Source organism: Equus caballus, chromosome 23, assembly GCF_041296265.1.
Source record: "Equus caballus isolate H_3958 breed thoroughbred chromosome 23, TB-T2T, whole genome shotgun sequence".
Lineage (NCBI taxonomy): Eukaryota > Metazoa > Chordata > Mammalia > Perissodactyla > Equidae > Equus > Equus caballus.
In genome coordinates this window covers 16862458-16887102 of record NC_091706.1, presented here as the reverse complement: position 1 = coordinate 16887102, position 24645 = coordinate 16862458, and the positions used below count along the sequence as shown (strand labels likewise).

The 24645-nt window shown below is 45.9% G+C and overlaps 1 protein-coding gene across 18 annotated transcripts in view; it reads left to right on the top strand.

The window, feature by feature from the left end:
* Window positions 1-24645, top strand: part of NTRK2 (neurotrophic receptor tyrosine kinase 2) — a 345316-nt gene that overhangs the window by 253754 nt on the left and 66917 nt on the right. For all 18 annotated transcript variants that reach the window (XM_070248576.1, XM_014735383.3, XM_070248573.1 and 15 more), the window contains 2 exons: window positions 12617-12789; window positions 18955-19189. In XM_070248576.1, coding sequence (XP_070104677.1) covers window positions 12617-12789; window positions 18955-19189 — 408 coding nt within the window. The remainder of the gene's footprint in view (window positions 1-12616; window positions 12790-18954; window positions 19190-24645) is intronic.

Here is a 24645-nt window from a genome sequence, read left to right as displayed (position 1 = left end):
ATCCTGACCTAGCTGTGTGTTAGAGACGAGGAGCCTGAAGCCGTGGATCCCTGCTCTGGGCCCGTGTTTCCTGCTGCTATTTGGAGCCCATCCCGGAGCTAAGCCAGGGCTTCAGACTCTGGATTCACTCCATAGGGTCACAAAGTGGGAATCTTTGAATATAAGAAAATCCTAGAAGATTAGGGAATCCTGTATGACAGTGTAGGAGTAGCTGAGAGACCGCAGCCAGATACAGGGATAGATCCAAAAACTTTCTCAGTGGGTGTAGTCTTTCATCTTAGTGTCATTCCTCACTCTGTGTCTACTTCTCCGGACTTCCTGCAATGCCCTTAAGGAGAGGGTGTTGCGTAGTTAAATCCAGGGCACCCTCAATGCAAACATTACATTTCCTTCCAAATACATGCTTAAATAGGGCTTCAAGGCTTAGGCTAGTGATGATGAAGGATGAGCCAGCGACAGCAATGCACGGCCAGTTGCCCTGCCCACGATGTGTTCCCTCTGGGCGTATCTGCCATCACTACCATTGGTGAACCTCTACCTGGTTTAAATGCTAATCATAGCCCTAATCCCACCTCTGATCCAGACCAGGACCTGGTCCTCATCACCTCCTGGCTTTGCCAAATAAGTTTTTGGAAATTAACGACCTATAGTCATTAATGATGAGTGTTTCCTCTTTAATCAACACTGCTAAAAAAAAATAAAGTATTTGCTCCTTTATCAAATCCTGACTCCTTCTCTTTGCTGACCCCCTTCTTGTTGAAATTCAAATGAAACCACTACCTCAAATTAGAGAGGACAAAATGCCTACAGCTTAAAATTCATTCCAACTTCAAGGTGGCACACCTAAGAAGACTTACCTCAATGACCTTGAAGGTGAATTTTTGTTGAAATCAGAGGCTTTGCTTATGTTTGCCAGAATGATTACAAGCTTCAGAGACGGAGCCCGTTTAACTCTCTGGGATCCAGAGGCTGCAGCCACATAAGGAACAAGTCAGATCTTCCATGGGCTCCAGGATAAATTGGATCAGAATAACACACGGACGTTTCACAGAGCTGACTCTGGCTAGACTGTCCTGCTCATTTTTAGGGCTATGGGCAGCCAACTGGAAGTGTGTTCAAAGACTGTCTAAAGGAGCCTAGGACGAAAATGTCTATGATTCAGTCCTGACCACAATAAAGGGATTTTTTTAAGGAATGAGACAAACTAAACGTGGCTTCCAGCTTCCAGGGCCTGCATACTCTGTCACCTCTCTGGAGTGGCTGCTGGGCTGCTCCTCTTCCATTGGAGGCATCCAGGGATGTTTGACAGTCTTTCTGCCCGTTGCCTAGCAACCCCTGCAGCATTGATTATGCATGCTAAGAAATAGCAGCCATTGTCCTTTTTCCTTCTCTAGAAGGAGCTGAGTGGTTTGAAACCCAAGGCTTTGCATTCAGACTGACAGATGTCAGGTTCCTGTAATTTCTGGTGTCGCTTGCCCCAAATGATTTAAGAGCTTGAGGGATCCACAGGAACGGTTTAAGATGGAAGTGATCCTAAGGCATGTGCAGGGCACTCAAGGGCGCGTGGGGGCTGGCATGCCTCTCCCAGCAGAGTATCTGCTTATCTGGATCCAACCAGATTGCCCTTTTCCTGATATTTTTGGGTGACCTTTGTTTTTCAGTGCAGTGGATTTGTCAACATTTTTTCCCTTTACACTGAATTACAACTGAAGAACTTATTGAGAAGATAAGAAGCAAGAGAAACCAGTCTTTGATCAAAATGAGTTGCTTTACCTTTAAGTAACTCAATTGCCAAGGAAACGCTTCATGGCAGTTTTTCTGCATTAGCTGTGGATGCATCAGCTATTTTTGGCTCTATCCAACCTGCATTTCAATAGCTACAGTTCCAACAATGTTGCCTTGTACTATGAATGCTGCTGCTTTTTGTTTTTTAAATACAGCCACAGTGCGCTTTGTAGGATTCACGGCCCCTCCTCCCACTCGCCACTAACCCAGGTGTATTTCTAGAAACATAAAATGCTGAATACAAGAGAGACCTTAGAAATTGGATATATAACCCAAGTCTTATGTTTTACACATGAGAAAACCAAGACCCAGGGAAGTCGAGCGACTTCCTCAAGATGGAGGTGTACATTAAAGCAAGTCAGAGGTGCTGCACAGGAAGATGTGGCAAAATGAGCAATGGGAAATCTGCGTTCAGCAGACACTTTCTTCAGGAGCTAACTTAGACTTTTTGCTTTTCATGTTTCTGAATATCTTTTTGTTAATAGAGGAAATAATGATGATTTCCTTCACCAAGGATTTTGGAAGAGTTGATTGATAAACCCTCTGGCACATTACCATGAGGCAGCCCCAAAGTGACATCCAACACGTTGTTGCCATTCACGCATCTGGAGGGCCCCAGCCCAGCCCCTTGGTCCATGCAACTCCCACTAATCCATCAGCTCTCAGTTCAAGTTGCTCCTCTTTGGGGAGACCTCCCCTTGCCTGTTCCCAATCCAGGTCAGATCTCTCTATTATATGCTATTAAGGCAGCTATACTTGTCCTTTATAACATTAGTCAAGATTGTTAATTATATATGTATTTGTGGGCTTATTTAATTGCTGGCATAAATGTCTGTCGCCTCCATTAGAGTCGCATATTCTCATGGGCAGGAACCATGCTTTTTAGCACATTGCCCAATATGTGGTAGCATGTCATAAATTCTTGTTGAATGAATGAATGGATGGATGGATGGATGGACGGATGGATGGCTGGATAGACCATAGAAATAATAGACTTTTGAAGAAGTAAAGAGTTGGCAGTTGGCATTTATAGGTAAGAAAATGATTTGATGAGTTATTGATTTTCATAGAATTTTATAGCTGAGAGGAACTGTAAAGATGATATATATAGAATAATGTAATCTAAGGTGAAATCATTTTACAAATGATTGAATCACTATGCAGATATATAGAGCTATTATTAGTATTCTTTAGCTTAACTCCCACATTTTGCCAATGAGGAAACAAGAACCCAGAGAAGATAAATGACCAACCCAAAGTCACATAGCTTGAACAAGGTCACTTAATGTCACACCTAGGACTAAAGCTCAGGCTTCCTCATCAGTCCACTGTGCATCCTGAGCCACATTTTCATTTATTGAGTTTTACACGTGCCCTGGTAAAACAACTGAGGAAATTCAACACAATGCCACTTACCACGTAATATAAAGGAGTGTGCTGGTTGTGCCTATTTGTATGTAAGCAGGAGAGACGATTTCACGTTTTCCCAAGTGTAAATATAATTCAAGAGAAGGTGGAAATAAGGGAAACTGGATTCTAGAATGAGTGCCCTGGCCTCAGGGGAATACAAGCAAAACATCATAATCAACTTTGATAAGAAGAGCAGTATAATGTTCATTGGAAACCCAACTCAAGCTGGTTTAAGCAGAAAAGGGAATTTATTTGCTCAAGCTACTGGAAACCTTGCTACCGGTTTCCTAGTTTCAGGCACTGCTAGATCCAGGGAATCAACAATTCTCTCTCTCTGCCCCATCTCTTGGCTCTGCTTTCCTCTATACTGACTGCCTTCTCAGGCAGATTCTGCCCACACGGTGGTAGAGACTTGGCAGCACTGGCTCTGAGCTTAGAGCCTGCCATCCCAGTGACCTAAAGGAGAGCTCCTCTTTCCCAACAGTTATGCAAAAGCCTAAGGGCTGACTCCTACTGGCTTTCTTAAATTGTGTCACGAGGGCCTCTGGCCAAGGAATAGAATATTCTGATCATCCAGGCCTAGTTCACATACATGTATCCCTGGAAATGGAAAATGGGGTCAACTCCACTCAACACATGGATTGAATGTGTGGAAACAGTGGTTCCTCAAAAGAAGGTTAGAGATGCTATGTAGCCAAAAGAAGAGGGAAAGTGATCCGACAGGAAAAATGAAAGATGACCAACTCAAGTAGGAGCTGCAGGACAGCTGGGCCTCACTGTGCCTGGAACGGGTGGGAGCTAACAAGCCCACTCAGGATCTGAGGTGGTCCTATGGCTGTCCCTTCCCATCCTCTCAGCAAGAGACATCAGGGATAGTCCCCTAGGCTTCCCTGCTAGTGTAGTGCAGCTGCCTCTCGTCTCTGCTGCTTCCTAGCATTTGCCAGCCACTGCTCACACGGTCTCTGTTACTCACATTCAGATTCCTCAAGAAGGAAAACACTGTGTGTCCAGTTATTCCACTCAGTCTTCATGCCTGGCCACCTCCCAGCAGTCCAATCATCCAAGGCAGTCACACGGCACAGATAAGGCCACCTGTGGGAAAGAAGCAGCCAGAGCCAGTTCTCTCAGACTACGTGCAAGGGCAGGATAAGGGCTCTAGAAGGAAAGCCCATTCTCTCCAATTCTGGAACACTGAAGCATCTCATACCTACAAAGAGCATCAAGAGTTCATCGATTTAAGTGCTCTACCCAGGCAGGTTTATTTCTAAGATAGATGACTATTTTCTTTCTTCTTCTTTTTATGACAGTCATCGTATCAGCCCTCCCATCTTGATTCACTGTGAGGTCCCTCCCCCATTCCTCCTTCTTGCTGTGCTTCCTCCCCGAGTCTCTATTTACAGTGGGAAGTGAAATCCTTGTTCCCACAAAACGGAAATGGATGATGACAAGATTAGTGTACTTAAGAGAACATTTGTCAGTGTTCTCCTGAAAAAAATAGGTTGTATACCTTAACAGGACATAATGTTGCAGGAAGTGCATCAATTCCATCTTTATAACTCTCCAGGAACAGAAATTGTAAGCTTTTAATAGTGGCTCGTTAAAAGGCATAATTGTCTTTACTGTCCAGACTTTGCTTAATAGATTTCTATTGGTCTTCAGTGTAAGTACATTCTTTCCGTGTGTGTCTGTGCATGTGCGTGTGTGCATGCGTGTGTACATGATGTGCTCACATACTGTGGGATGGAAAACAACATTTTCCTTGTAAGAATCCCCCTGTACTTGAGTCAGCGTGGCCCCAGTTATTAAGTTATTCCATCAATGGCCCTTTCCCAGTAACTTTAACTTTTAACCTTTGATCAGAGATCTGTTTTTTGTCTCGTTAATTTGTCTTATTAACCTTCTTTTCTGGCTTTTCTCCAATTTATCCACATCTTTTTAGAAATGCTAAAACCAAAACAGTGCATTTCACTCTAGAGAGGACTCACCTGGTACCGAATGTAGCTGGAGGGTTAATACCACCGCTCTGTATCCCTGGAACGTTCTATGCATTGTGGTAGATGTGCTGCTTTTCGTTTGACTTTAACATGATAGCCCAGCTCACAACTGAGTCACAGTCTACCACGATCCATCAGCTCCAGCTCCTTTATATCTGGTGCCACTGTCTCAGACAACTGTATGCTGGCATATTTACAGACTGGATATATATATATTGCAGTTGTCCATGTTGGAGGCCAACTTCTGATTCACTTTTTTGAGTCAATATTTCTCTAATATGACAGTTACTATGAATTAGTTTTCTGTCTTTCAAAGACTTAGCATTTATAACATGCAACTTGATGTAATATGCACACATAAACCATCAGTTTTATCCCCCAAATTATTGCAAGTTTTTTAAAGGATGCAAATCAGAACATAGCCTCATGTTTTCCACTGAATGGTCGACTTAGATTCTGAACCAGGAGAGTCAGCATCGCTGCGAAAATAAAGACAGCAGCAACTGACACTCTGGCTATGAATCTTGTATTTGAGCCCGTCACTTGGTACATAATCAAAGCCCTTTCAAAGGCCAGTTACATATGATTGAGTTGATATATGCAGCATGTTGGTTTCTAGAATGTGATGAGTTCATTTCTAGTACTATCTGAGTGTTTGTGATCATTATTTGCATACAATCATTTAATTTGTTTTTATGTTTGTAGGAATGTTGGGGAGCCATCTATTGCACTCTCCTTAGTTTCTAAGATTTTATTTCTATCAAGTTCTTCCCATCTCTGAATTTATTAAAATACACCAAAGTTCACTTTTGTAAGAATTTGATAGACGTTTCCTCTACCTTTCTTTAGAGAAGTTTCTATAAGTTAGAAGAATCATGCAGCACTGTGGCTACACCTCATTCTAGATACTTAGCTAATCATTGCCTGTGAGAACCTTATAAGAAGGTATCTGCCTTCATTCTATTGCAATTTAGCGTTGTTTTCCACATTCCCAAGAACTGGGTTGACCCATTAGTAGCCTACTGTGGTGGCTTTTATAGGAAAATTCTATCCAATAGAAGTATAATGTGAGCCGCAAATGCAAGCCCCATTTTGTTTTAGGATTTCCTAGTATGCACATTAAAAAAGTGAAAACAGGGGCCAGCCCGGTGGAGCAGCGATTAAGTGCGCACGTTCGCTTTGGCGGCCCGGGGTTGGCAGCTTCGGATCCCAGGTGCGGACATGGCACCGCTTGGCAAGCCATGCTGTGGTAGGCATCCCACATATAAAGTAGAGGAAGATGGGCACAGATGTTAGCTCAGGGCCAGTCTTCCTCAGCAAAAAGGGGAGGATTGGCAGCAGTTAGCTCAGGGCTAATCTTCCTCAAAAAAGAAACAAGTAAAAAGAAACAGATGAAACTAATTTTATTAATATATTCTATTTATCTCAACATATCTGAATAGTATTTCAACAGATTATTAATATAAAAATATTGATGAGATGTTTTAGTCATACTAAGTTTTCAAAATCTAGTGTGTATTTTATATTTAGAGCACATCTCAATTTGGACAAGCCGTATTTCAAGTGATCACTAGCCACATGTGGCTGTTGGCTATCATATGGGACACGGCAGGTCTAGAAGATATCAGAAGAGTAAACAGTCTCCATTAACAACACATCTTGACCCCATGATCCTGACCCAGGAGACGTTAGGAACGTTGGTGAACAGCCTCATGCCTCTTGGTGGCCACATATGGGAGTTTACTCATTGCCCTTAGATGTTCTATGCACAGTGGTGGGCTTTGCTCATAGTGAGGTCTTACCATTAATAATCTCTTTTTTTAAAAAAATCTTTCACCTTAACTCTGTTTCTATGATCCCTAAAAAATATAACAGAAGAATATGAGATCAGCATAAAAAAAGGAATCAATCTCTCTTTTATCTTGTGTCTCCTAAACCACCTCTGCTTTGAAATTCATGACCATTTGTGATGTCCTACAACATCCGGTCACACCACTGATTTCAAGTAAGCTCTCTTGCCTCTCCCACCAGCTTCCTATTAGCCTTAATATTTTGCTGAATAATTTCAGATGAATGTTAGTTTTCCTTTTGGGTTTTTTTTCTGACTTCTATTTTACCTTTAGTAATTTCTCAGTTCTGTGCTGAAGTTTATTTCATGCTCCTCCATCCTTCCAACTCGGAATCAGTGTGCACTCCAGGCAGTAACTTGCTGTGGCTCAGGATGAGACCTCTCCCTTGAGAATGTCTTCAGAAAGGACGGTAACCTTCGAGTGTCGGGAAATTCACCAGAAATAAGAACAAATGAAGCTACAAAGCAGACACTAGGAGTAAGAAGATGGCAGTGCTCAATGCCAGGGCAGATATGCCTGTCAAAACGAAACCTAAGTGGAGGGATTGTCAGTGAGGGAAGGTGCCACCTCATGTCCATTGCCAAGGGGCTCGGGGGACCAGCCAAGACTCCCTTAATTGAATAAAACGACAGTTAGCCATGGTACTAAAACAGAGATGATTTTTATAAATGGGGCTGATAGCAGGATTTTTCCAGCTTCTGATTACTGTCTGGCTATGGTTCCACCCTTAGAAAAATTCTATCCTTCGAGTGCCAAATTCAGAAGATGATTTTGCCCAACTCGTTACTGCCATATTTTATGAATCTCTTAAAATAGAATTGAATCATAATTTAGAAAAAGGATCCAACATGCAAAAATGGATGGGCACATAGGAATAGGCCAGGCGTGTGAGATGCACTTGCCCCATGAATAGAGAAATCTCTCTGAAATCCAAAAATGTTCCAGAAGCACAGCTTTGGACGTTGTACTAAGAGTGAGGTCTCTTCATATAGTATTTTATTTTTGAGAAAAGGAAATACGAGATGCTTGTTAACTCTTTCAGTTTGGTGCTCCCTCTGAAAGAAAATCTTATCTTCACTCCCACTCTACCTCTCTACCCTGCTGCCTGACATTCCCTCTTTCTCTGTGTCACACACACATGCGCGTGCACACACACACGCACACACACAGTCTAGCATTCTTGAATCAACAATACACGGCTAAAATTTGAGAATAAAGATTACATACAGAATTTGTTCATGCTCTGTGATAATGACCTAAAACCCAAGGTCGCCTTCTTCAACTCACTGTTGAAGAGAGGCTGAGGCCTTAGAAGTAAGCTGTCCCAGCGACTCGCAGCAGCTTCCTGGTAATGAGGCGGGATCTCCGAGGAAACCACGCAGGGCTCAGGGCTTTCAGGAGGGAAACGGCGGCCACCTCAGGAGCACTGCTGCTCTGACGTCTTGGCCACCCTCTGTGCCTTTTCCACGTGTCTTTGGCCTTCCTGGATCCTGTGTGAACAAACTGAATACAGGCCTGGGTGTGGTTTTGAATTCAATCACCCAAATATCACTCTCTATCAGGGACTCTGGGAGGCATCCCAACTTACCACATCTCAGCCATCCTCCCAGTGACCCTGTGAAGTAGATGATATTATTACCCTCACTCTACAGAGGAGAGAACCAGAGTTCAGAGAGGTCGAGAGCAGAGCTAGGATTTGAACCTGGATCTGTTGATTTTAAGTTAGAACTTCCATTTGAGTACCACCATTGTGAGGATTTGCCTTTTGACTGAAGGAGAGCACAAAGGTTTGGGGCCAGCTCTCCGGGCAAGAGTGTGTTGGGAAGTCCCCCGTCACCATTGCATTCTCCCACCTGCTTTCTCTTCCTGGTCCTTCTTCATTTCTGTTCCTTACCTGGGCCCACATTCCACCTTTCCAGATGAATGTTCGCTTTTCATTCCTTTCCAATTCTCTTTTATCTCTAGTTGCCACAGACCTCGTGGGTCAGGGGTTCTCTCAGTTGCCCGATCCTGCGTCAGGCAGTCAGTGATAAACAGGTGAACACAACACACTTCTACTGTCAAAGGAAGTAATGGAGACATACACGAACTCAATACCCTCATGCAAGTCCAAGTGTGAGAACTGCTCAGACGTGTGTGTTTTGCTCTGTGAGCCCAGAGGAAGGACCCAGTTGATGACAACTTCCACCTCCCCCATGCCCATCTCCTTGCCTCATCTGCTCTTTTTCTACTTAGACGTTCAACAAAACAAAACAGTGGTTGGATTGAAAAAAAAACAGCTAAAAGCATGCTGATGGATAAAACCAACCTAAACAAATTGTCAAGACAAGTACTTCACTCTTCCCTGTGCAAGAGGGATGAAAGAAATTTAATTTGCGTGGGTACAAGCCCAGTTTCCGGTGCTTCGAGGGAGCAGAGCCACAGACCCCAGGTTCTTGACCACTGTTCATTTTGCTATTAAATGAATAAATGTGCAGTTTCCATGGCAATGGCCCTATTGAAGCTTCATGACCTGTCTGAGCACTTGCTGGCCCAAATCTACTCACTTTTCAAAGCAGAATTGATGGTGCTTTCAGGGACACTTCTCCGAAAAACCCACACTAAAGTAAGAATGGGGAACTCCAACACCAGACCCTTTTTTCAAATAGTATCTCCACAATTTGGTGTAAGAAGCAACTGCTTAAAGAAAACTACACCTGTAATTTCTGTTTCTTTGGGTCAGATCGCCACTGGAGACAAGGCTTCAAATGCTAAAGGCGGTTAGTGAAAATGCTAGATCCTGTGACAATTGTAGCCGAAAAGACTTCGGGATCTTGCTTCTGCCTCTGCCATTGTAATGTTTTCTTGTCACTGATATGAAACAGACCCCGCATGTCCACTGGTGCCCTCCCATGTGGAGAGCAGCCCTGGGCATGGTAAATTGCACACTGAAATCTCTCCCTGTGGTAGACTTGATGATGAACGACCTGCCCCCCTTTGGGAATAAAGGACTTGCTTCCCTGGTTGTTGGAAAAGGTACAGTGGATAGTCCTCAGCTGCCAGCTCCCTCTGGGGGCTCAGCAAGTCCACTCAAGGTCACACTCCCTTCCTAGGGTTGCCCCTATCTGATGACTGTTTGATAAGGAGCTTCACAGGCTCAGCCCCCTTGGCCCAACTCAGACAAGTGTGAAGGGTCCTCCCTTCTGAGGTTCTGTTAAGCTGCACCATAGCTCTCCTTCACCTCTGCCCACCCTCCCACAGGCATTAATGCCAAGAGCATGCCTTAATAAGTGTCTTGTCTTCTAATCTCCATCAGAGTCTGCTCCCAGAAACTCGACCTGTAACACATCTTCAGGTCTATAAGTTGTCCAGGTCAGGAGCATCCCCAGAGGGACAGCAGAGTCAAGGCAGCAAGCTACAAATGACCCCCAGGGACCTGGCAGTGTTCTTTGGTACTGGACACAGCATTTAGTCTTGTACTCAGTGCACATCTGATGGATGACGTGCTTTCATTCTGTTCCAACGTGCAATTTAGGGGAACATGGGGTGTTTACCTTTGCCGTCTGACTTTGATAATGACCAATTGCAGTTTCTCTGGAGAAGGGATTCACACTCTCTCATGCCACCTCTACTGGAAGGCGTCCTCTGGGCTTCCTCCTCATCCCTCAATTGAAGCAACGGTTCCCTCTCTGAATTCCTCTTTTCGCTCAGTGTTTGCTTCTCGGGGCCTTTATCCTTCATCCACAAGCATCTCTTGAATTCCTGTCATGTGCCTGGTGCTGTGTCCAGTGCTGGCAATGCAGAGAGGGAAGGCACAGTCCCTGGGCAAGGAGCTCACTGTCTATGCCAGAGACAGACAAGTAAATATGCAATTAGGATGCCTTGTGGCTGGAATATGATAGAGGTAAGTATGAGGTGTACCTAGGAGCGACATCCAACCTAGCCTGGGGGGCAGAAGGGAAGTGACAGCAACTAGGGGGTCAGGGAACACTTCTCAGAAAGGTGATGGCTGACCCCAGTCCTGGAGGACTGCTGGGTGTTAGCCAGGTGTATTAGTTTCCTCTGGCTGCTGTAACAAATTGCTACAAACTCACTGATTAAAACAGTGCAAATTATTTCTCTCACAGTTCTGGTAGTCAGACATCCAAAATCAGTTTTACTAAGCTAAAATCAAGATGTCCCCAGGGCTGGCTCTTTTTGGAGGTTCTAGAGTGAAAAATACTTCCTTGCCTTTTCCAGCTTTTAGAGGCTACCTACATTCCTTGGCTCATGGCCCCTTCCATCTCCAAAGCCAGCAGTGTAGCATCTTCTCTCCTCTCTGATCTCGGCTTCTATCACTACATCTTCTCACTCTTGATCCTTCTACCCCTCTCTGATAAAGACTCTTATTTGTGACGACATTTGGCCCACTCTGATAATCCAGAATAATCTCCCACATCAAGATTCTTAACTTAATCACCTTTGCAGTGTCCCTTTTGCCATGTAAGGTAACATATTCATAGGTTCCAGTGATTGAGATGTGGACATTTTTAGGAGGTCTTATTCAACCTCCAACACCAGTGGCCACGTCCGAGTCAGCATTCGAGGCAGAGGGACGAACATGCGCAGGCGCAGGGAGACATGGCCCAGGGCCATTTGGCAGCTGTGGATACTTCATAGGCTTCAAGAGAGGCGTGTCAACAGATCAAGCTGGACAGAGATGCAGGGAAGCCAGACCATTCAGGACGTTGTATTTTGAGCTTGAATTATAGTTAATTGTATACGTGACCTATCTTGCTATGTACCCATAAGTGCCTGAGGCCAGGATTTTGTCAGTGTCTTCTTCATGCCACCAGAACTCTGGTTCAGTGACTGGCACAGGACAGGAGCTCAGCACACCTGTGTGGCATCAACAAATGGCAGCTATGCCCTGCTCTGACACAGTGGTGGCAGAGTGGTCCGAGCAGAGAACTAAAGGCACACCGATCCTCGGGGTCTGCATCCTGCTGCGTGACTGGCCTTCCTGCAGCTCACTGGGCAGGGACATTTCGTGGGCAAGCAGTGTGTGTGGGAATAAGTTAAAGAAGGCTTTTTAGTGAGCTACACAATAAAACCAGCAAAATGATCGCTCTCAAAGCTGGAAGATGGGTACGTGAAAGTTCATTATGCTCTTCTTTCTACTGAATATTTCTATTATGTAAAGTTTTTACAAGATGACATGAGCAGAGGTGAACTGTGCATGGCATCCTAGCAAGTACAACAGACATCTAAATGGGAGAGAAGTCTGTGGTAATAACCGGGTCTAGACCAGGGTTAAAAGAGATGAAGACTCTAAAAACCTCATGTCTTTCACTTAATGAGAGAACATCTGTGCGAGTGCTTCGTAAACTGCAAAGCTTTGCATACCCATAAGGGACTTCTCCTCAGTTATTAATACAAATATTATTTCCTAGGAATTAGGCCATTTTCCAATCTTTTGTGTAATAAATGCAATGAATTTCCTTCTCATCAAGGAACCTCAGATACTGCTGAAGTAATTCTTTCTCAATGTCACCTTCCCTTTGATGTCCTCAGATTAAGATGTGTTGGTTTTCTCCCCTCTCTGCCCCTCGTCCTCAGACACTGAAGGACGCCAGTGACAATGCACGCAAGGACTTCCACCGCGAGGCCGAGCTGTTGACCAACCTCCAGCACGAGCACATCGTCAAGTTCTACGGCGTCTGCGTAGAGGGCGACCCGCTCATCATGGTCTTTGAGTACATGAAGCATGGGGACCTCAATAAGTTCCTCAGGTACAGTGGGGGACGACGAGGGAGGTGGGCTCGAAGATGGAGTTGGCCTTCATGGTTCACACAGCCTGAGGGTGAGGATGGGAGTTCCTGGGAAGGGTCAAGGGACCACTGGATCTTTCTCTGGAAAAGTCTGTCCCGGTGATAACACCAACACAGGCCAGAAAGAAACGGAGGCCACAGCATTGCTCTTTCCCTTAATCGACTAGCTCTGTGCAGTGTGATGCTACTGAGTCAGCTCAGTTCCACCCGGATTTATTGAATATTTGCTAAGTGGCTGGCATGTGACATGTGCATTTGAGATGGGCCTTAGAGGATCTGTAGGAGTTTGCTAGGTGCAGGAAACAGTAAGAGCTAAGGCTCCAAGGTGTTACAGTGAAAGGTTGGTCAGGAAAGAGTGGAGGGTCTGGAGTTTCAGACCACAGAAGGGGCCTGGGGAGGGGAGGTGGACAAGGAGCTAAGAGGAGTCAAAGCTGGAAGGGTCATCTTTGGACTTTATTCTGAGGACAAAAAGAAGAATCAGGAGGTTCATCGGTCAGAGGATCTAGTGAAGAGAACAGAATCCAATGAGCAAAAGGTCTAGAAAGAAGGAGGGAAAATGGCATTTGGCGGGACCACTGCAGACTCAGGGTTGTGGCAATTGCTGAGACCCTGAGGTCATGAAAAGATGGACAGCTGCAACTTGAGGGGCTTTGTGGCAAGCAGGGTCATTGGAGGAAGGCAAGACAAGGAAGGGGAAAAGGTTGACTATAAAAGGAGTCGTTGGGTTATTACATAGGTTTGCGTCACTTGGATTTCTAGCGTGGGCCTAAATGCGTTTTAGTTCAGCAGTGGGCTCTCAGGAAGTCCCCTCCCTCGGTGATGGGTACAGGGGCCGGGGAGGGGCCACAGGACAGAGAGAGTGAGAGAGGGCTTAGGGTGAGATAACCCAGGAGGAAAGGTCAAGTTGCTTGGAAACAGGGAGGCTGACTTTCAAAATAAAAGAGGTTGCAGTAAAGTGATGCGGGCCGGATGTTAGTCCTCCAGACAGAGCTGAAGTTGAACATCAGCTCCGACTTTTATTAACTGAGTGACCTTGGGCAAGTCTCTTAGCTCTTCTGGTGATAATATTGAGCCAGCAGGGCTGGCATGAGGATTGAATTAGAATAAGTATAGAAAGGTCCTAGAATCAGAGCAAATAGGAAGTTTTCAAAAAGCAGAAGCTTGAATTCTGCTAGTAATGATTTCTACTAGTAAACCGGCTGCCTTGGTAAGAGAAATGGCAAGGAGGGCTGAGTTTGATAGTCTCCTGGCCAGGGCCCATCCCGAGGGTTCTTATTCCGTATCTACCACGGGAGAGCAGAAGGGCACTGATCAGAGACTGGTGAAGGAAACCAGTGGCACCTGTACTTGCATTAAACAGAAGCACGAGTGGAAGTCACTCGTTTACGATGGTGACCTGTGAAGAGTTAGTGGTCCTAGTAGTGAGGGCCCGGAGACCATTTCTCCTTCCTATTCTGCATCAGCCACTGTGTCTCTGAGGTCTGTCTCCAGCCTACCTGCCCTCAGTCACCTCAACTCTCCGGTGGGTCTGAGTTAGATCCTCTCTAAGTCATGTCTGGCTCTAACATGCTGTTTTCTTTAAAATACAACTGTCTGTCATCTTTGAAAGGTTAGCAGATGTGCTGCCTGTGACATCTTGATCGCTAGTGGAATTTAGGAGAAACAGGAAAGATGTTAGGGGCAGGTGACCGTTTGCACCTGTCCTTGCTGGCCTCCATTTTCTCACTTGTAAGAGGGGTGTAATAATCTCCCCGTCAAGGCCCAGTGTTAGGACTGTTGCGATGGGAGGCAATCAATAGATGTTGCCCCCACTACCCTTCTTCTCTGCCACATTTCCTCTTTATTTTGGCTGAGGGATCCACAATCCTGGGAAGTTACACCTTTCATGTTATGGCAACACCTAAACCTCTCCGTCCTCCAGTTTGCTTGACCACTGGAGAGAGCTATCAACAGAAATCAGCGCAGTAGCTTCATGCAGCCACTGGAACACTCAGAAAGTGTGCAATTTGAGTAATAAGCCAATCGCTGAGAGAACAGTGGAAGGCAAGAGCGTACCACTGTGTTTAGAAATGTCATCACATGGTTTGTGCCGTCTGGATCACGCTCACTGCCTCTAGCCTCGTGAATACACATGTCATTTAGTTCTCCTCTGCTGGGATGGGTCCCTGTGCTCTGCTTTGCCGATGATCGGATGAGGGAATGCCAGGTGCGATTAGGAATATGTAGCCAATTCACAGTGTTCGGAGCCTCTCACCCTAATAATGCTTTATCCAACGTCAGCAAAGCTTTTCTTATAGGTAGTGGAAGAGAGGGTGACAGCAGCTTCTGCATGTCAGATCTAATGTAAAAAGAAGCTGAATTTGGTTCAGGTCCAGCTGCTCACAGAAGAAATACCTTTTCCTTATTCCCATGTTCTAGGCTACTTCTCTAACTACAAATGGTGTTTTCCCCAAACTGTAGCACGATAAATCCAAATGTACTCACCTGGACGCGATTAAACGCTCCTGTGAGTTCAGACTGTGCACGTGCACATAAGCGTGTACATGTACACGTGTGTGTCTGTTGATTCTTTCACTTTTGGCTCTGTCTACCTCTCCCTGGCTCTCCTTCCTCCTTCTGAAGAGAGGCACCCGGTTGTCCCTCAGCATCTTGCACAGGGCATGGAGCTATTGGGAACCTCTGCTCAATTTCAGAATCTGCTGAACTCGGGGAACGAGAAGTTTTCCAAGCCAAGAGTCATGTTCTCAGGCCTAATAATGTGCTGTGAGCTACTGTCTGTTCTCTCTTTTTGGAAGGGAACCAAGACCTTAGATTGCCATGAACATGTCCCCAAGTGTCATTGGCACTGCCCTGTAAAAACTTATGTCTAGAGTCATCTTCCCACCTTTTTATTCATCCGGAAGCCATACGCTGAGTACCAATATGGCCAAGCCCTCTGCCAGGTTGGCTGGGATAGGAGGAGAAAAACACAGTCCTTGCTTTCAAGGAGACTGCAGTTTTTCCTCTCAGAAGGCCTCCTGAATTCCCTTCCGATGAAGGCAAGATAGATAAAGTATTTTCAAGCAATAACATGGCTAATGTTTATTGAGCCTTTCAATTTATTGAGCTAATATTTTCTGAGCATTTTAAACGTTTTAACTTGTATAAAGTTAATAAACTATTATTATCATTGTTCCCACTTTACGGTTGAAGAAACTGAGTCACACAACTAGTGAGCCACAGAGCTGGGATGCAAACTCATGGCCATAGGCTGCAAAACCCATGGTCTTAACCACGGCAGTACTTCCTCTTGAGGTGGCTGTGAAAATATCAGAGGGAACGTAGTGTGCTATGGAATTCCAGAGCCAGCAGAATATGGCTCAGCACCCACCTCGACCCACCCTGGGAGAGAACCAGCGGAGCAGGGGGAGAGCCTGCCCCGGAGAAGCCCCCGACCCTCCCTGGTCCTCGAGCTGGGCTGCTGCTGCTTTCCCCTCTTAGTGGGTGTTCTCCTGGCGGAGGGGAGACGGGTCCTTACCTCCAAGAGCTGCAGGGTGCCCGGGGCATGAAGCAGAGGGCTGTGGGACTAACTTAGTTATGCTCTTCTCAAGAACTTGTTGAGAAGACTCGCCTGCTCTCTTTTTACAGCAGGGCTTTCTGCTCAAGAAAAGCATCCAGAGGTTTCTCCTGTTAAAAGGAGCCTTGTTCAAATACCCAGCAGCAAGCAGGAGAAACGACTGGTAAAAATGCAGGATCCTGCCCCAACCCACACAGGACAACACGAGCGCAGAGGGTGGTGGAGGGCCGCCAGCTCCCTGGCGCCTTCGCCGCGTGAGGCTGCAGAAGGGGGTTTTGTGCAGAGGTGGCCTTTTGCGCTGGTCTCTGACTTTTCCTCTTCCCTGGAGTCTTTGCGGTGGACAGATTCTTACAGACTCTAGATTTCTGGGGCTGAAATAAGGCTATGGCAAATCAACAACTTATTTCACTCTTTGAACTAAATCTAAGAAGATTTCGCCGTGGCCTGGAGTCTCTGGGTATTTTGGGATTTCTCATAGTTTATACTCCCCCAGGCCCCTCTCCTGGTGATGAGGTCACAGCCAGGGCTTTGCTCCTGTGACGAGTGAAAACATTCTCACTTCCCCTCCCCCGGAGAGCTGCGAAGGGCTGGGCTTGCGTAACCTTAGTGAGGCGGGAAGAGCCAACTCTTCAGTGTCCCCAAGAGCCTGTCACAGGCCAGTTGCAAAAAGAAACACCCGGAGGATAAGCCATGTTTTCATGTCACCTTTCAATTTCTTTTTTAAAGAGGACCTTGTCTGCAAAGTCTTTCTCTGGCTTTCCAATGAAAAGCCACAACATACACGCTGGCATCGTGAGCTCAGGAAGGGGCAGTTAGGACCCTCGCTTTACAGATTGTGGAGACAGGCCCAGAGAGGCGCTGTAGCTCCCCCAAGGTCACAGCTAGTGTGTTAGGACAGGATTCAAATTCAGTTCTGACACCCAGATTCTTGGCCACTGTGCTGCAAGACTTCTTGCCTCCGGTAGGAGATCTGAGCTGAAGAGAGCCAGGCATCTCCCCAGGACTGGTTCTCCTGTGACAAGAGGCAGGCGGAGGCTGTGGCTTGAATGGAGGTAAAATGTGTTAGGACTTGCCTTGTACAAAAACAGGAAGTTCCTCCCTAGGAACGGTTAAATCCGGATATTTAGAGATAGCAGGGACCAGCACAATACCCCTTTGTATTTTTGACTAATGGGAAGTTACCGACTGGAGAAGTCAAAAGGCTTCCTCGGATCACGGTGCTGGAAAAGTCCCCACCTCCTTGTCCAGTGCTTCTTCTCTGACAATACAAGAAGGAGAGGTCTGGTCACCGTCTCTTTGGGGGATGACCGTGGGCTGCGGCCGTGACGAAAGGGGTATCCTCAGCACCCTAGAAAGCGCATCCAAGGTTGGGTGGCAGTACGGGAGGGAGGGAAGAGCAGGGCGTTCTTGGATAATTCTGGCTCTCTCATTTTCAAATGCTCCTACAGTTCTGGAACTCTGCAGGTTTAAAATTCATTTCAATCCTCTATATTTAAGTGCTTCAAACTGTCCTGAAGGAGATCTTCCTTATTTGCCTTCCAGAGGGAAGAGCCCTTTGACACCCCCGCCCCGCCCCCGCCCTTGCTCTGCAGCGCCCCCTCAGGCCGTCAGGGGCAGCGACACCAGTCTCTGCAGGTTTCTAGAGTGAGGACTGCCAGGTCTGATGGTGACATCTCAAAACTCAGAGCTGTCCCTCCCTGAAGCACAGGCCAGTGTTTAGATGCCTTAAGTTGTCACACAGCTGGGAGAAGGCCGGGTGTGTAAGTCAGAAAAAGAAGGTATAAAATATCATACTCCCCGCCTTGCATAGCATAAAGAATAAAACTCGCCCCAATGATGGAATAAATGTGTTATGATTCAAAGAACTCTCCTATGGGTGGCCAGAGCACGTGTTGAGCTGGGGGGGGGGGGGGCGGGGGGGATGGGGAGAAGGGGGCAGGGGAAGGGCAAAAGGAGATGTAATTTTTCACCAGGAATGAATGTCCAGGCGGAGGATGCGCTGGGATTCCGCTGCTTTGGGCTGAGGGAGAGGCGGGTGGCTTGGAAGCCATGCCTGGCGGCAGAGCAGGTGCAGCGAGGGAGACCACAGCTGCCAGCTCTGGTGTTGGAGGGAGCCCTCTGGAAGGACGGCCTGGGTGGGGTTGCTCCGCTGCAGCGTGTGGCTTGGAGGGGAGGGGGCTGTCACTGGGGGCTTTGACCTGCCCTCTAGGAGAGTCAACCCCCGCCATATTCTGTTTTGTTTTGTGTTTTTGTTTTCTGCTTCAGTCGCCCACTGCTTCTCAGGTCAGGCGCTCTGGTCAGGCGCTCTGACAGCAGCATTGTTCCAGAGCCCCTAAAACATAAACCTGTGTGTTGAGGGGGTGTCATTTAGGCCCACATGGCCTTGGGAATTCTCTGGGCAATGGAGCCCGGGTGCTCCTGAGGCCACAGAGGTACAGCTGTGGTGAGGCATCTTTCCCTCCTCTTATGCGGTCAGGCAGCGCCTTTTAGCACCAGGCACTGATGGGGGAGAAGGGACCCCTTAAGGCAAAGAGCTGAGGCTCCAGCAACGCCTTCTGCATCCTCCCCAGGGCACACGGACCTGACGCCGTGCTGATGGCCGAAGGCAACCCGCCGACCGAGCTGACGCAGTCGCAGATGCTGCACATCGCGCAGCAGATCGCCGCGGGCATGGTCTACCTGGCCTCCCAGCACTTCGTGCACCGGGACCTGGCCACCCGCAACTGCCTGGTGGGCGAGAACCTCCTGGTGAAGATTGGGGACTTCGGGATGTCCCGGGACGTGTACAGCACCGACTACTACAGGGTAAGCAGCCACGCCCTTGGGGAGACCCTCCTTGTCTTAGTTTGGGGGCTGCCGTAACAAAATTACCCCAGACTATGTGGCTTAAACAACAGAGATTTATTTTCCCACAATTCTGGAGGCTGGACGTCCATGATCAAGGGGACAGTATGGTTGATTTCTTCTCGTGCTTTTCTCCTTGGTTTCCAGACAGCGCCTTCTCTCTCTGTGCCTGACACAGTCCTCTCTCTGTGCGCTCATGCGTCCCCGGTGTTCCTCTGTCCTCTTCTTATAAGGACACCAGTCAGATAGGATTCGGGCCCACCCGACAGCCTCATTTTAACTTAATCACCTCTTTGAAGGCCCTGTCTCCACATGCAGTCACATTCTGAGGTGCTGGGGGTTAAGACGTCAACCAATGACTTTGGGGGGAACAGTTCAGCCCACAGCACCGGGCCACTCTTTCCATGGCTCTCTAGAGCAGGGTGTGACATCTCCAAGAGAAAAGTCCTCAGCATGAGAATTCTGCCAGGGGAACCCAAGGGGTTGGGGGAATTCCTAGTGGGCATGAGGCTAAAGTATTTTGAGGTTTGGATTTGATTTGTGAAATTATGCCTGGAGCCTTTGTTTGAAGTTTGACCTAAGATGAACTTGTTCACATGAATAATAATACATTAGACCTTGGAAATTCCCACACAGAACCTCCTTGGCTGAAAGTGGATTAGCTGGTGGCCATCTTGGTGAGATATAAATGGTTCTGTCCTGCCTGCTCCTGAACAGTCTTCCCCAGCCTGCCTGGGGTTCCCCCACCAGAGGTGCTAAGAGCGAGAGTTATAGACAGGAATTCAGATCCCCTGATTACCTGGAATTGGCCCCTGTGGCATGTTAGATTTGTTAATTGAGATCTTGGCACTTAAGTACGAGAGAAAAGGGATGCGTCTGGAGACCTTGAAGTCTTGATATTCTAAAATGAAGGTTTGGGGTAGTGATTGTTGTTTTGCTTGACTTTCAAGAGGAGAGGAAGAAAATAGGAAGTAAAAGGAATAAATGTGCTGGCTATATATAGCCTAAGAAGATAAAGCACGTAACTCGAGTAAGTTTCGTGACAGGTAGGGCTGGTGAAGAACCTGCCTCTCCTGGCCTTTGCTCTTCCCTGTGTGATTTATTTTGGAGGAGGAGCCTTCTCTGTTTCTTTCCTAGACCCCTCCCTGCAGCCTCCCTCACCTCCAATGCCTCTGATTCTCAGCTCAGTCAACTTTGCTGCAATTAGTCTAAGAAAATGAATCCGTTGCCTTATTGAACATCCTTCTGTAGATTGTTTTGTGGGGCTGCTTAGTTTGTCAGCTTGATAAGCCTTGTCCAATTTTGTATGGAAGAAGGAGTGGAGACCAAATTGTAAAGAATTCTCTTGAGTGTATTTGTAGAAAACACGGGCATGGTCTTAACTTCAGGTTTTCAAAATAGAGTTCGAAGCATGTGTCCTGACTGTAGCAGTATCTAGTTTGTTCCAGATATCTAAAACATGGATAAAGATCTTACCTAGCAATGGAAGCATCTCCTCTGTTAGCTGTGCTTCTGGGTGGGAGGTTGGGGTGGGGGGGGTCTCCCTGTCTCAGGAGACAAAGAAATACATGGGTGCTTCCCTGAGGAAAACACGACTGATCTTGATGAGCGTCTAAGGGAGAAGCATGTGGCCCGAGCAATGGCTTCCTCTGTTTCAGGGAGTTAATAAAGGTTTCAGAGGGCTTGACACAAAATAAGTGCTCAAAAAATGTTCTCAAACTTATCATTCTCCAAATCGATAAAGTTATGATTCATTCCCAAAGCCAAGATGAACCAGGTGGACGCCAATGTCCTCTTCTACAATCTCTAGAAAAATAGATCAGAGGAAAAAGACTGAAAAATTCCACAATAAGAGGACAAATCACCCAATTAAAAAATCAGCGAAGGATTTAAGTAGAGGTGTCTCCAAAGAAGATACACAAATGGCCAGTAGCACATTAAAAGATGCTCGACATCCTTAGTCATTAGGGAACTGTAAGTCGAAGCCACAGGAGATACCACTCCACACACTGGGATGCTGTAATCAAAAGGCAGCCAATAACCCGTGTTAACTAGGATGTGGAGAAATCGGAACCCTCGTAAACTGCTGATGGGACGTAAAATGGTGCAGCTGCTTTGGAAAACAGTTTGGCAGTTCCTCGAAAGGCTTGACACAGAGTCACCAAACCAACAATTCCACTCCTAGGCATATACCTAAGAGAACTGAAATCATATGTTCACCCAAAAAACCTGTGTGTGAATGTTAGAGCAGCATTATTCGTAATAGCTAAAAAATGGAAACAACTTAAGTGTCCATCAACTGATGTATGGATAAACAAAATGTGGTATATTCATACCATGGATTATTCATCAATAAAAAGGAATGAAGTGTTGGTACATGCTACAACATGGATGAACTTTGAAAACATTATGGTAAGTGAAAGAAGCCAGACTCAAAAGTTCACATATCATATGATCCTATTTATATGAAATGTCCAGAATAGGCAAATCCATAGAGACAGAAAGTAGATTAGTGGTGGCCTAGTGCTGGGGAAATGGAGAATGACAAGTGACTACTACTGGATGTAGAGTTTCTTTTTGGGGTGATGAAAATGTTCTAGAATTGTATAGTGGTAATGGTTATTTAGTATATTTATAAATATACTAAAAACCACTGAATGGTATACTTTAAAAGGGTAAGAATTGTAGTAATATAAATTATGTTTTAATGAAAAAAAGCCTGAAAAGGAAAATATTAGCAAAATAGTCACCATGATTATGAAGATAAGAAGCTAGTTTTGGTCATTTACACATTATGAAAACACTCATTGGTCATCTACTATGTTTTCCTATGATTTGCTAAAAAAAAATTCTCCACTTAAGTGACATTTTCCTGAAGTACTCTCTTCTGAATTGGTGGGATGAAATAATGATTCCCAGTTCCTTTATTTGTTAAACGTTCAGGAAACTATCCCAGCCATTAACAAATGTGCTTCAGATGCCACACATTTAACCCCTCCCCGTGGTCACTCTCAGTTGCAGCTGGAGGGTTTGTGTGTTCACTTGGTTCATTGTTCTTCCCACTGAGGATGAGGAAAAAGAACCAGGCTTCCATTAGCTTCTGTTAAAGGTAGGGATGGGCAGCAGCTGATAGGAAAAGGGATGGTGGACATAGGACCTGACAATTTGATAGTAGCCTAGGAGAACAAAGAAATTATGGCTTGTATTCTGCCTTCTCTAAAATTTCAAAGGTGTGGTCCACCTTTTGGTGCCGTGACAGTTTTTCTCATCATAGAACTCATTTGTAGAATATTTTTTCTTATTAAAATATCAAAAGCTTATCAGTGGGGTCCATTCTGTTGACTGGGCACATGGACAAGCAGAAGCTGTTGCTGTTTTACAGGTGAACTCCATGCACCTTGCAGTGGCCATTTCCCTGCACACTGCTGCTGTCACAGAAGCTCTCCACCTTGGATCGTCCACAAGCTTAGCTTTAACCCCTCCCCGTCATGGTGTCTCTTCATCTTTCCTGTTACAGCAGCTGGGGAATGTGTCCTCTTTATAGCTTGGGTTTCCCATTTGCCAGCACCTTAAGTAAGTTTTTCTTCATTATTCTCTTCCTGTGCTCTCCAAAAGCCTACATCAAACCCCAAAGTGGGGAGCTTCTGTAGCTGATGTGGGTTGTCAGCACCAATGTAAAACATTGCTTCTGCCATAGTCATGGGAGAGGATTTTTGTGTTAACCAAGGCTTTATCATGTGGGAGGGCAGTGATTAGGCCTGGAGTCAACTAGACTGAGGAGAAACATGTTCCTTATCTTTAAGCAAGAACCAGTTCCAGTGGCAGCCTGAGCCTTCTGCTCGTGGTGGCTTGTGAGCGGCCTTGTGGGGTGGCCATGGCTCTATGCAATCCGTGGTAGGAGGGGCATGTGGCAGCTGTTTCTCCATCACAGGGGAGCTGGCAGCACCAGGAAATGCCTGCCTCGAGGCTCCCACCCTGTTGCAGCTGAGCTAATTATATCTTCCCAATGAAGGGAGGAATCGGAACACTACATTTGCATTGCAACAGCCTGATATGGCGGGTCCAAAATTACTCCAGCATTTATGTTCTCTGAATTGTTTTAGTTAGCAGCTCTGCAATACCAATCTTTTATTTTGTTTTTATTCTTTCTCTCCACTGGCAAAACCTGACACGCAGGAACTATCTGAAACAGATTTCTGTCACATTCTGCCTGTCAGGCACCTAGGATCTCACTCTATTTGGCCATTACTGTTCCACAGTGGATCCACCGACGTTTTATTAACGTGCGCTTTGGTGGTTTTCCCTATGTGGTTCCAGCATGTGCTTAAAATGAGCATGATCGGTTAGTGAGAAGAGAGCCCTAGACATCGGAAATCCTAGCTTTTAAATCTTGATCTCCTCTGGGCTTTAGTTTTATGTTGGGATGGTAAGAAATTCTATCCTTTAATTCATCTTCCACTTAAAAAGAAAAGAAAAAGAAGCAGAATAGGCAAATTGATTTATGGTGGATATTTAAAGAAGCAAATGAAAATAACTTAGCTAAGCAAGGCCACAGTCAGCATCCTAAAGTGTTGAAATGATATCAGCAACCAAGTCCAGGAGATCACGTGTAGGTCCTCCACACCAGGCTAGACACTGCAGAGGGAAACAAGGCAGGCTGAACCAAAATCAGCTGAGATGACAAGTAGCCAAAAAGACTGACTTGAACTTCAGCACCTTTCTCCTTACCCTGTCCACCTGGAGTAGGAGGGGTGATGAGCTGGAAACACAAGGGAGAGGAGAAGGCTCAGGTATTTTAAGAACAGGACAAGCACATAAGAAATGATCAGGAGTTAACTTTCATACCTTGGTCTTTGAAAAGAATGTGTTTATTTTTTAAGGAATATTTTCATGTAGTGTGAACATTTCTAGACAGGTAGATAAATAGATAACTAGATGATAGGTAGATACGTAGATATTAGGTAGATGGATAGACAGATGATAGATTGTTAGATGATAGATAGATGACAGTAGGTAGATCAATCGATCTTGACTCATTCCACACATGTTTTTAGCATGTTGTCATGTGAAGTGCCAATGGCGTGCCCTCTGTGAGGAGCGGCATTGCATCTGCTTGGTGAACGCCTGCTAATCCTGAAAGGGCACTTCCAGTTTCACCTCCTCCCTGGCTTCCTCCAAGCAGAGTAATTGCTCACAAATCTGTGACCCCTCAGTACTTCATATAAATGGGCACTACAGCCTGTGGCATCGTGGGAATTTGTTCACATATGCATCTTCTCACTCATGTGGGAGCAGGGAGAGAAGACGTTTTATACATGTTTGTATCTGCGCAGACTGGCAGAGTGCACGATACATGCCAGGAGGTCAGTAAATGATTGCTGAGCAGGACACAAGTCAGGAAAAGCCTTTCTGAGTGA